Below are 13,158 nucleotides of genomic sequence, written 5' to 3'. Positions count from 1 at the left end.
AGATGGAATGTTGATTGATGTGTACCAGGATCCTTGGATCTCCAGCTTGCTCCTCTCTCATTGGCCGATCTATAACACGAAGGTGGACGACCACCTATAAGTCTGTGATTTGATCACCACCGGCAGCGGGGGTTGGAGGGTCCAAAATGTTATCCGAAGTTTTTGATGGTCAACTTGCCGACAGAATTCTTGCCATCCCGATTCCTATCCATTAGAGCCATGACTTGAGGGTTGTGGGGTTGATCTTGCTATCCTAAGATCCCTGCTAGGGACCTCATTGAGATGAGCAAGCCTGCGCCTGAGAGGAGAATTGACGTTGTTTGGATTTGGAGAGTATCTATCCACCCTAGGGTCAGACTTTTTTTTTTCTGAAAGGTTACTTGAGATCATTTGCCGACTCAGATTTTGCTCAAGGATAGAGGCATGGAGCTTCTAGCTGACTGCTTGATCTGCAGACTGGAGGAGTCAACGGAGCATGCCTTGTTTTGTTGCTTGAGGGCGTGTCTGATTTAGAGGATGGCTGATGGTCAAGTTTGGGAGTTGACTACTGGCTTATGGCTTTCCTCCTTGGATGCGATTCATCGAAGCATGACCAGGGGAGCACCCGAGGGTGGTATGATGGCGTACATTGCCTATCAGATTTGGATATTTTGAAATAGCCTGATCTTTGAAGCCGAGGTTGTGCCTGCAAATCGAGTTTTGGAAAGAGCCTGTTGTTTCGCTGAGAAGTATAGCTATTTTGACACTGTTGATAGGTCCCTTATCATCTTGAGATATTGAGACTCCCTTACTGTGCCTACAGTAATCCGAAGGGTTCTTTTGATTTTCTGAGAGCCCCCTTCCTCGAAACTTGTTAGGATCAACTTTAATGGCAGTATTAGGAGTGGCAAAGGTGGTGCAGGCTATATTATCCGAGATCCTAATGCCAAGTTGTTGGCTACTGAGGGCTTTTATCTTTTCGAGCCATCCGTCCCCAATGCGGAACTCCGAGCCACTTAGGCGGGAATCATCTGTGTGAGGGAGGAGCTTCAAGGAGAGAGGATCTTTGCTGAGAGTGACTCTGCTATCGTCATTAGCTGGATTCAGGATAAGGCGAGGTATTTGAGAGCTCATCCGCTTCTCTATGATATTTGGATGTGCCTTCGTATCTCCGTCGTGATGTTTGCTTAACACGTCTTTCAGAAGGCAAATAATGCCGCAGATTGGATAGTATCCTTTTTCACCCAGCACACCGATAATTGGACCTGACGCCAAGGTGACGACTATCCATGGACACTTTGTGACACTTTTTATTCTAATTCTCTAAGTTGTAGTCATCCTAGAACGGTGTGATCGTCCGCCTGTAAATAAAAAAAAAAAAAAAAAAAACACCATCTAACCAGGTGGGTTGAGCATGATCAGACCCATGCAGCTTTATGACAAAGCTAACCGGACAAATGCCACCTGTAGGGCTGGAAAATTTTACTTATAAAATGTTTTTGTGAAGCTAACCAAGTTTTCCTAGAAAAACTTAGTTGCATTGGGTAATGGATCCATAATATGACAAAATATTGGTCATCCTTATCCAGAGAAAGTTGTGTAAGTGATGAGCTACGCTATTTTGAGTAGTGCTGTCTGCAAATAGGACTGGCAAAATATGATCCGACCCGCCAACCCGACTCGTGTTCGATCCGTCGTAAACAAGTTTGGGTTTAGGCTAAACGGATTCGAGTTATAAACGGGTCAACTCATTTAACCTATTTAATAATTGGATCAGATATAGATTTTAGATATCTGACTCATTTAAACTGTTTAATATTTCAGTTGGGTTGAGTCAGATAATCCATTTAATCTGTTTAACCTATTTCTGACCTATTTAACCTAACCTATTTAATCTGTTTAACCTATTTAAGATTCGTTTAACCTGTTTAAAACATGTTTAACCTGTTTCTGATCCATTTAACTTGATCCGTTTAATCTGTTTAACCCGTTTAATTTGTTTAACCTGTTTAACCTAATTTGATCTATTTAATAAATAGATTAAATAGATCGAATCAGATTATCTGTTTAATAAATATATCGGATCCACGTTTGAATTTTTGATCCATTTAATAAACAGATTGGATTTAGGTTGATCATTTTCTGATCCGATCCGTTTATGATCCGACCCGTTTACGATCAACTCAACCCGTTTGCCACCCCTATCTGCAAGTTGGGTGGAGCGTGATGAATGCTGCAAGATTTCAATTTTTAATGTTCGAGTGCTACAAACCTTGAAATATCTGATTAATTAAAGACGATCGCAAAAACCATTGATACATCTATTACATCTCAAATATTTATCTTTTCAAACAAATAAATAAGCGTGCATGGTCAACTACCATCCTTCACAATAAACCGGGATGTAAGATTATGGGTGTTATTTGAATAAAGCAAGCCAAATAATGAATAAATTACATGCTATGTGATGATCGCTCGGGTAATTGGTACTGCCACCTCGATGCAGCACAATGGGTGCGACCTGTCTGAGGTTTTTTAGTTCGCTGCACCCGAACATTGATTCTCCTACGCAATTGCCCGGCTTACATGGGAGAATGAAACTTGTTCAAGCTCCTCGTCCGTCAGTTTTGATTTTGAATTTGCTATTCGTTTTATATTAATATTGATACTTGCGAACTTGCACACCGTACAATAAAATAACAAGAAAATTCACCAAACAGCGGGAGGCTATCTATTATGGACAGCCTGAACAACGCCCGAATGAATAAACAAGCAAATACAACACTTGTATTACACGACAGGAATACCTACACAGGTGCTCTTCATTTGGATACCTTAAACTATCTACACCCTAAAAGAATGAAAAAAAATTATGAAGATTCTTGCTACATCAGTTTTTCTCCTGTTATGCCTCTGGTTGTTCTTCACTATACTCAGGGTGTAGTTCCAGAAGATCTATGCTGCCACAGTCTCTCTGCTTCCCATCGTAGGCAACCAGCATCAGCCACTGATACGCTGCCTTCTCAGCTGCTCAGTTTCTTGGTTTCTTTGTTCTGTATTATTACTTGCTTTCCTTGCATTTATTCCTTACTGTGTACTCTTATGTAAACAATGTTGTTATATAGCCACTGGCTCCTTTGTTTTACCAAAATAAAATAAAATTACGAAGAAAAAAAGAAGACACGAGTGACATTAATAAATCCAAATTGTCTTGCCCGATGGCCACAAAATGGTATGGAGCCATGCTCTGTCCAGCATGGACCCAAAATGGTGATCCCTGCTCCGCTGTTCTCCAAATATGTCACTGCATGAAGTAAAAAAATTCTCGAGCAGAAGAGTTACATGCAACCAAGTCCTCAATCATGTTCTTAGTGCAAAATGAATTGCATGCAGTAGTTAACTATAATAGTAGGGATTAAAACGGCGCCTCGCCCAGCGCTTCTCCTTTGAAAGGAAATGGTGTTGGAATGATGTTTCAAAATCTGTGTTCCAGTTCATCCTCACCTCTTCATCTGATTCACCCTCACATCCGTTCATGGAAAGACACGGTTAAGGAAGGCACAAAAATGCCACTCTGCAGCATGGCTTTTTCTCCAATATTAAGAAAGCCAGGCAGTTGGTAAACTACTGCTTGTTCTCCTGTATTCGTTCCATTTCATGGTTCTCGATTTGAGAAAAGATAGTGATTCCCTTGAAGGGAAGGAGAGGATTGAAGTTTAGAACGAGCACTAGAGGAAGTAAACTAAAAAAAGGAAAATCTGAATGAGGAAGAGAAGAAGAGGGAGTGCGAAAATAGATGTCCATTAGATGTAAACATTCTATCATCCATTATCTTCCACCACGGCGTTTGCTGCTTCAGTGACCCATTAATTAAGACATTTTGTGATCCATGATCTTCAGCCAACTTAACTCTCAAAAAGCCATGCAGTACGACCTTCGGCATGCTTATTCCCCAGTGATTCTCTAATAGCACATGAACTTGGACCAGGGTGTATGAGTAAATAGCTTGTGACCACCATACCACGCACCATCAGTGCACCACACCACTTCATGAGAAAAATGGTTCAGCAAATAGCTAACAGAATGATGCATTTTGGAAAGAGCAGCAGAGATAAAAGAAAAGGAGCAGTAACATGGAGATAAGCCCATGGAAATGTTACTGGATCCAGATCAACGAACAGGAAAATTTAGGTGCGTTTGGTTAGCTATTAAAAAAATATATTTTTTATTTTTTAAATTTTAAAAAATAAAAATTCAAAAGCAATGTTTGATAAAAAATAAAAATACATATTAAAAAAAATCAAAATAATTATTAAAAATTTTTTACTTTTTCAAACTTACTTTTTTTATTTTTTTTTTACTTTCACATATCTCTAAAACGTCAGATCAAAAAGTAAAAAATCTGAATCTTTCTTTCTCATCGGACTCTCCATCTCTTTTTTCTCCCATTTTTAAATTTTTTTTTCTCGTCGAGCTCTTCACCTATCATCCCCAAACATTGTTTTTTACTTTATGACAACGTAGTTATCGAACATACTTTTTATTTTTTTATTTTTATTCAATAATAAAAATAAAAAAAATAAAAAATATTTTTAAAAATTAAAAATTAAAAATCAAAAAATATAATCAAATGCATCCTTAATCATTTCACGAATAAATGTTTAATTCCTTGGCGGCTTCTACTGAAACAGAGGCCAACTCTGACGTCCCAGCTCGCCGATCTCCGGTTTAAACAATCGGGCACGATGGGACAACCCACATGCCTTTGTTCCAGAGACCACCAGCATTGCACCCGCACAACTCCTGCTCAACGATGAACCCACTCGAGACTCGACACGGCTGCCAATGCACCGCAGTTGATGAACAGAGAAACAGTTACAATTTTTGGCTCAAATACCCACAAAACCATATACCACCAATTGGCATTCACCAAGCAGGCAAACAGAGGCGACTCCGTACATAGAACTAGTTTCTGGCTCTGCTATCATCAATATGGCCATGGTATCAATGGGTGTGATCAGCTAGGCAATGGCTGTACAAGGAACCTTACAAGGTAAGGAAATTTGTCTTTTTACTTGTGTAACAAGTACACAAGTAGAATTGCAAGTTTTACAAACTGCCACCAGCAACAGAGTAGCAAAGAAATCGGCTGACCGTGTGAGTCAGGACATACTGTTCCATTCCCAAATAGAATAGCAGGGGATCAAACTTTCCATATGAGATATATGTATGTCATACGAAATGCATGACGACATTGTATCTCCTTTAGATTAACAATTAAGCCTTTGGTTTTACTTGAGAGGAAAATATGGGGGAAAAATTGTGAGATATATGTATGTGACAAAAAATCAAAATGCATGATGACACTCAATCTCCTTTGTATTCAAAATTCTAAACTGTAAGCACCCTCCTCTCGCTCTAATTTTCCAATATAACATATTTATTAAATTTACAGTATAATTTAAATCTTCACCTACGAGGAGTCAATGACTTCTTAACACAATCTATGATGCCTTCACAGTCAGCTCGGGACGCCACACATCCTGAATCATCTTCCAAAGAGTTCAGGTCTGCATGGGGAGAGCGGAGACTTCCATGGGTTTGACAGGCCTTCATTGTCTTGCAGTGTTCCGCCTCGTCATCCCGAATGTTTACAAACACATCATACAAGTTCTCTGGATGACAAGCATAAGTTCCAAAAAGACATTACTTTTTCAGTTAATCTTCAATTGCTTACCCTTAAAAAGTTTAATTTGAAAATAAAGTAGAATAAAAAAGAGAGAAGTTACATTCAGCAGAAGCTGGTAATCATCACAATAAGACTATTAGCCAGTAACCTCAGGATTGCCAAACCATGGGTTCTCATTGTGCTCATTTTAATTATATGGACTGTGAACAACAAATTATTGGCTCCTCCCCCCCACCCAAATCCACCCAAGGGAAAAAAGGAAAGAGAATATTAGGTAGCATCATACAATCAGCACCAATCTGACTCAAGCAAACCTAATGGTTTAGATTTTCAGCTGCGTAATTCCATGAAAAGTATAGCAACTCAAATGAGAAGCTGTTAAGCAATATTTGAGTACAAAGTACAGATACAACATGAGGTATGCCTATACAAGAAATCTATAAAAAATAGAACAGCTATATTAGAGATATAGCAATAAACAAATGCATTTCAGATAAATTTCTGTTTAGTTCATTAATAATTATGCAGTTGTAACTAGAAATACTAATTAATTATGTGAGCATCCCTCATTTATTTTATTAAAGAATAAGCCATCTAAAAGGCTCAAAGCATCCTAAAATATGGTAAGAATTAAAGATGCAAAAAGAAACAAGGTAAACAGTATCTGAATTGTGTTCCATTCATGTTTGGCACATATCTGACTCATCCAGTACCTTCTTGCTGAAATATACTCATCAGGGATGAGTATTTGGCTGAATCCAACACACACTCATCAGGTATGTGTCAGGCTCCACTACAGCACTGCTAGGGAGGTATCCATGCTTTTTAAATAGAAAAATGATGCAACAACCAAGACTCTTATGGACAACAGAGAAAGAAGTTGACATCGTCTCATACCTATTTTAGGCCTCCTAGAGTTCGGAGCTCTAGCTGTTTGGAATTCATCTGGAGAGATACAGAGAAATGTAAAAAACAACACCAGAGGGAAAAAGGAAAGTCATTATAGAAGATCACAAAAAGACCATGCAACTTACCAAACAGGTACAAATCTTCATTCATGTAGTATTTTATAGCAGCCTGTGGGGCAGGCAACATTTTTAACTCTTCTGCACCCAGAAAATTAATGGGGGAAAAAACTGAGGATGAAGCACATTAAACAAGTCAAACTGCCTCAAGAGTTCATAATTCGAAATTGTTCAATTTGGAAAGCAGTTGGAATTAACTTTTCAATCACTAAACAGTAACAGTTTCAGTTTGAACAAACTGAAGCCACCTGTACCTAAAAGAAATTGTTTTTCATTAATAGGATGGAGCAAGTAAGTGCAAATTAGGAGAAGAGTAGATAATTTTGGTGAAGATCAAGTTATTGGGTAATATCCTTAATTTATTATCCAAATTGTCCTCAATTCTAAACATCATTTATTGAACTATGAAAGAGGCTACCACTCTTTAATGATTTTTCAGCCACTTGTCTGGGGTTATCTCAAGGACCTCTATTTTGAGAATAGCAGTTTATTTAAAAGGGCAACATAGGAACCACATATCTACATATATAAATAAAATTAATTATTAGAACACAAGCCTAGATAGCATTTGCCTTCTCTAGGGTTATCTATTATCTTTTCTGTAATACTCATAAAATTGAACCCTCATTAAGTTTCAACCATTCAAAGGTCTCCTGTGAAGTTGGAAAAAATAGAAACAAAAAGAAATTTTTATACAAAAATAGGTATGCCAGAAATTGTGAATATTATACATTTCCCTTGACCTAGACTACTTACAAATTGATACATGAATTAACTGAACACCACCCCCCCCTCCCCCAACCCCAACAAGAAGTCTAAAATAGCTGAGCAAAGATTTTTCAAGAGGAAGAAGGTAAGCTAAATTACACATTCTCAAAAATGGGTTGCAAGATTCAATTACAAAAACCATTGGACCATTTTTCACCTTTCTCTTTCCTGTCTCTAATGTTCTTTTTAATATCTTATTTTACCTGAAAAAATAATATAATGCGCAAAAAGAAAAGGAATAAAAAAAGTCAAACTAGAATCCTTACCTCCTTGAAGCTTTAAAAACTTGTCATATGTCAAGAATGCATGTCTTTCAACACATTCAGAAAAATGATCTGCAGATAAATTGTAATAAAATATAAGCAAAAGAAAATGCATAACAAAACTGAATCAGAGCTAAATGGTTCTATATAATTGAGCATAGATAGTTCAAAACTAGTAACTGCCTTATGATGAGTGGAAATTGGTTATTGCTAATCTTGCATGTATTATGTATGCCATTTTGGTGAACGTTAGATATACAGTTTAACTACAAATTGCAGAATTACATGTTCGACCAACTCCTTTGCCAATAAAATTCTTTAGGAACATTCAACTAATTAAGGATTAGTTATACTGCACTAGAAGCAGCTTCAAAATAATAATAATAATAATAAAAGCAATGCTCTAGCATCGATTCTGTCATGATGCTTATAAGACAATATCCATTTTTGACAACGAACTTATTTGGCACAGAAACCTCCAATCAGAAGGTTTGATAAAATGTCAGGCAACAAAGCAGAAAGATGTTTCTGTACTTACATGCCATTCTTGGGCTTACAGCATACATGACAACCGTCATGAAGTAGTAGAAGATTGCTATATGCTGAGCAAGAAAACGATCAAACCAGAAAGCATTGCCTCCTAGTTCCTGGAAAAATACAACAATGTCAAAAATTATACTAAGTATTCAACACAGGTGCCGCACAAGTTTGAGATTCAGTGCAAACAATATTCGATTTGCATCACATGTGACATTTACAGGGTTCTTTAATTAAAGGGCCCATATACTAAGTAGGAAAACATAAAGCGATAAAATCAGTTATATAAACCGGACAAAAAGATCAGAACAAGCAACAAGCAGTAGAGAAATATAAAACCCAGTAGCTGTAGATCACATATGAAGCAGTATAACTTACAATGACAAGCTCCCGAAACTACCTTAGGATTTATCATAAACTGGTAAATATGAATACTAAAGAGTGTCAACAAGTTTAACAATCATCAAACTTTTGAAGTATAAACATGGCCTTTTAGAAATGGTGGGTTTTAACAACTAGTATAGATCTTTGAAGCATAAAAAAGCTTCTAGAAGTCATGATAAATTTCTATGAGGAAATAATGCATAACAGTGCTGCTGGGTCCAGGATCATCAAAGCCAGTTGTTTGCAGTGAGCATTTTCCCCTCTATCATGCAAATTAAGCGTCTCCTTGAACTCCAAGGGGCTTGGGAGGGCATCAGGTATGCTGTCCACTCAATGCATGCAGATGAAATCTGGCTTGAGGGGGACTTGAAAACAGTAGCATCTTGGATTGCCCAGAGATCCTCACCTTCACTTCATCACTGTATTGGAAGCTTGTAGGATTTGATTGGTGCTCTTCACAAGTATTTAGTACTCATATGTGTCACAAGGCGAATCAGCTGGCAGACCAGGCTATTGATCTTGCTTTTAGTAGTTCAGTTTATAGTATTTGGACTTCTAATTTCCTGAGTTCTGTACTCTTGCCAGACTTGGCTGATGTCCAAAGGTGCACTTTTATACGTACATTTCCCTCTTGTAAACAGCCTCACAACCCACCCCTTGGAACCCCCCCCCTCCCCCCCAAAAAAAAGGAAAACAAGATCATATGAAACAAGAAACAAAAATCTCATATAAGATGCAGTCAATACGGTAATTGATAGTAAGCTTCTAGTGTCCGTATCACAAATAAGAAACTATTAGATTACTTAAAATCAATGAAATCATAACCCAAACAACTTTCTAACACCATCAGACTTTAAGGTAATCTGCTAAGGAGAATGGCAAGAATATTACTCAGAACCCAAAGATTTCGGAAAGAATAGCCTTTTTCTCCCATTGAAGATTCAAAAAAATCAAGTGTCCTAGACCCTACTAAAAGTTGCAAGCATGAAGGACTGCTAACTGAAATCTACTAAGAGGGATTAACTGCTCAACCATTCAACGCTACAAAAAGATTTATTTCCTTCATGTAACAAGTTTTATACATCAAATATACATCACAAATCAATCTATAACTCCATGTGAAATAATATGAGTTCAGCAAGAACATAATTGCCAGGTCTCTTAAACAGGATTCTTGCAAAATGTATTCTGAATGCTTCTTCTTGCAAGAGGCTGTAACATGCATTTACGATTGTTATAATATACTAAAGCAAGGAAAGAGGTCGAATCAGACATCCACATTCAAGGGTTAGAGAAAAAGGAGGGAGCAACCAAAATAACCTGGATGGACACTGACAGATGATTAAAACACTAAGAATTTGAAGATCTGGCATAACTTAGGACCTAAAGGCAAAGCAGCATCCATATGGCTGATATCAAATTGATGGTATAACACTTATTCTAATGTAGAACAAACACTTGATAACAAACATGCAATATTCAACACAAAAGAGACCAAGGTGCATCCCCAATTTGCAGGCATATGGATTCAGTAGTTTAAGGAGAAAGTAGTACCTCCATGATAAGTAAATGATGCATCTCATTCCAGCTTTCAGCAAAATGCACTTTCAAATAATCAGCTCTTCTCCACCAACCAAAGCTCTCATACATGTGCAGAACAGATATAAAAGCTGCCCAATTATGGAGTCAAATCAGAGTAAGCAAGCACATAATCAAAAAAGCACCCTACATTGCTAATTAGTGAAAACTTGCAGCCTACTGAAGGGTGCATGAATTATTTGAAAAATAATACCACATTCATAATAAATGGTAAAACTCACCAAAATATGGTACCCTAGCTATGGTCTCCAACACAAAAAATCTTGCATAATGGCGATCATGGTAAAATGAATCAAGTATCTTGATTACCAACTCCTATTAAAAAAAAAAAAAGAAAAATCAAATAATTTGCAATTTTAAACCCACATATAATTCTAATTACACAAAAGTATAACAGTAAGGTTATCACTACTTGAGACAACTAGGTGAGGGAAAACACCAACAATATCAGAAATTGAACAGGCAAAAAAGAAAATCTCTGTACTTCAGATGGCACTTTAGTTTGTGAATTATAGAAGCAAAAAAAGTATTTCCAACAAATGAAAGCAGATACCTAGGTAGGGACTTGTAAAGAAAAATAAATTATTTGAACAGTATTTATAATGCTTCTGCTGCAACAGGAATGTGATGATAAAACCATCTAGATGGCTGCATATACACATTAGCAGGGAAGTTTACAACTTCTTTATTCTAACAGCATGCTCACCAACATAAGAATTTCTTTAGTATATAAGATATGCAGGTGTCATCATCCAGTTCATTAAGATCCAAATAAACCATTCAATTTCCATGCTTTCTGTTTCGATCATCATTGCTTACCTATAACAGCTGAATCTTCTTTACTTATGCCAGCCATGCTTACCTAATTCCATTTCCAAGTTTTGGTCACATATAGTATTAATTAGACCAACAGTTTGCAATTGTAGCTCTCTTTATCATTTCATGTAAAGTAATAAGCTAATATGCAATGGAGTAGCTGTTTTTGGCTGTTTGTGCTATATCATGCAGTTGTTGAGAGGATTAATCAAGAAATCTTATATGGCCTATGAACCAGAGTCCGAACTTAAAAGCAATGCCTACCACAGATTTAAGTGCTGGCTGGCATGCGATGATACTAATCATGCCAATCCCTTGCCAATGTAGCACTAGACAATACCAGCCGTATGGTAGTGCAGCATGTTGCCATGCTAGTGTGTTACAAGAACTGGCATGGAACAGCACAGAATGAAACATGCCAATGCCAGGCTGGCATATGATACTTCACTCCTGTATGCCCAGATATTTAGGCATAACTCAAGAACTGACAAAGATAATGGACATTCTCATGTAGCATTGACTTAACATACATATGATACAACTTGGAGCTACATTCCAGATGCATATTCTGAAGACACCAAATATTCTCCATCTATGGTAGATTCAAAGTTTTTGTGGTTAACATACAGAAGATACAAATTAGATTCTGCAGAAGTAACATTAGAATATTCAAGAACTCTGGAGTTTCCAGGTCAACTTCATAATGTACGGTTGAAATCTAACAAGTTCTTTTTGTAGTCAGAGCAATCAGGTAGTTGATCTCCACTGATTATGAAATGAAAAGGAGAGCGTTGTAATAATTCAATCTAACAGTAGAGATTGGTAATTATCAAGTCATAAAGTTATGTTATGTTAAGTGACTTCGTAACTCATAAATTATGGTTATAATGACAATCCTGTGCCGTGATGACATGAAACACGAAGAGAGTGGACAACTGGACGTAATTCCTCATTGTGGCATTAAGTCATATAGATACTACGAGAAAAAAGACTCAAACTTTCCAATTTTAACGCTTCACTAAGCATTGGATGCACAGTACCCGCATAAATTCTCATAAAAATCATGATCATACTTCTCTGGTATGGAACATCTCCCAGGAATGAGCTATCCAGAAAAACAGATAAAATATTAAACAATCCAGATAAAAAAAGTGAACACACCGTGAGAAAAATATTCACGGATTGCTCAAACTTAATAACCCAGCTCTCCACAGAACCAGGTGCACTAGTCGTCGGATCAGCATCGGTTACTTTTCCCTCGTTACCAGGAAATGTCTTCGCGTTAAAAGTGTCTTCCACGGTCACCTTTTCCTCTTTCTCTTGTAATGTGGTGGCCCTTACCTTGTATAGCTTCCTACAAAGATGACAAGAGGGAGAAAATTAAGTGTCAACAACAAACGAGGACGAGTCCAATCACAACAAGCTAATCTCTCAAGGCCTCAATTCACCAAAGCATCAACTTTTCACCAAGATAGAAATAAAGGAAACAAATTGAGGACTGTACGTTATTTGTTAAGAAAATTCTGCTTTATTAATTCAACATCGAAAGCCAAAGACTGCACAATTTCTTTTCTCTTTTTTTTCTTTTTTTTTGAGAAGAATGGAATGGGAAGACTGCAAAAATTCTCGACCAAGAAAGCAGCTCCGACTCCAAGAGAGAGAGAAACCATACCTTGAAACCGTTCCACGGGAAGGAGAAGGAAAGGGCACGGAAGAGGGGAACGAGAGGGGATTAAAGAGAAAAGGAGAGAGTCTTCTTCCCCGAACCGTCGGATTGAGATTAGCAACCGAAGAAAAAGAAGAAGAGGCGAAGAAGGATGAGGAGAGCGTCGCGGCCATGGCTTCTTACCGCCGCTACCTCACCTCCTCTCCTTCGAATTCTTTGCTCGTCTTTGGTCTCGGGGCTGCGAGAGAAGGAAGATTTCGTCTATTTGCTGGGGCTGGAGAGGAGGGATATTTTCTCGTTTAAGTTCGATCGCCAAACTGGTGATAGTGCCCTGACCAGGCGTCGCAATACGAGAGGTCGGCTGCTTCGGTGGGAGGAGGAAAAAGGAAAGAACGAACAGGAAAGTCGTCGCCCAATTTGCCGCTAATGGTT

The 13,158-nt window shown here is 37.7% G+C and overlaps 1 protein-coding gene across 2 annotated transcripts; it reads right to left on the bottom strand.

Moving 5' to 3' along the window:
- Nucleotides 1-5,340: 5,340 nt before the first annotated feature.
- On the bottom strand, nucleotides 5,341-13,158 carry LOC105050185 (ubiquinol oxidase 4, chloroplastic/chromoplastic). 2 transcript variants are annotated; one of them, XM_010930108.4, is made up of 9 exons: nucleotides 12,733-13,158; nucleotides 12,222-12,414; nucleotides 10,466-10,559; nucleotides 10,200-10,315; nucleotides 8,263-8,371; nucleotides 7,728-7,796; nucleotides 6,703-6,774; nucleotides 6,566-6,613; nucleotides 5,341-5,654 (listed from the first exon to the last, which is right to left on the bottom strand). In XM_010930108.4, the coding sequence occupies exons 1-9, from the start codon at nucleotides 12,897-12,899 to the stop codon at nucleotides 5,449-5,451; spliced, it is 1,074 nt and encodes a 357-aa protein (XP_010928410.1). In that variant the 5' UTR covers nucleotides 12,900-13,158; the 3' UTR covers nucleotides 5,341-5,448. The 2 variants fall into 2 exon arrangements, with proteins under 2 accessions (XP_010928410.1, XP_010928411.1); XM_010930109.4 differs by lacking the exon at nucleotides 5,341-5,654 and adding an exon at nucleotides 5,922-6,002.

The sequence above is a fragment of the Elaeis guineensis genome, chromosome 8 (assembly GCF_000442705.2).
Source record: "Elaeis guineensis isolate ETL-2024a chromosome 8, EG11, whole genome shotgun sequence".
NCBI lineage: Eukaryota > Viridiplantae > Streptophyta > Magnoliopsida > Arecales > Arecaceae > Elaeis > Elaeis guineensis.
Note: the sequence above shows the minus strand (reverse complement) of the source record. Positions and strands in the feature narration are given on the sequence as shown.

Coding starts and splice junctions, on each gene's coding strand:
- LOC105050185 (XM_010930108.4), bottom strand. CDS start 12,899: ATGGCCGCGACGCTCTCCTCATCCTTCTTCGCCTCTTCTTCTTTTTCT. Junction 7,797..8,262: donor TGTAAGCCCAAGAATGGCAT/GTAAGTACAGAA, acceptor ATTTATCTGCAG/ATCATTTTTCTGAATGTGTT. Junction 6,614..6,702: donor TGAAGATTTGTACCTGTTTG/GTAAGTTGCATG, acceptor GTATCTCTCCAG/ATGAATTCCAAACAGCTAGA.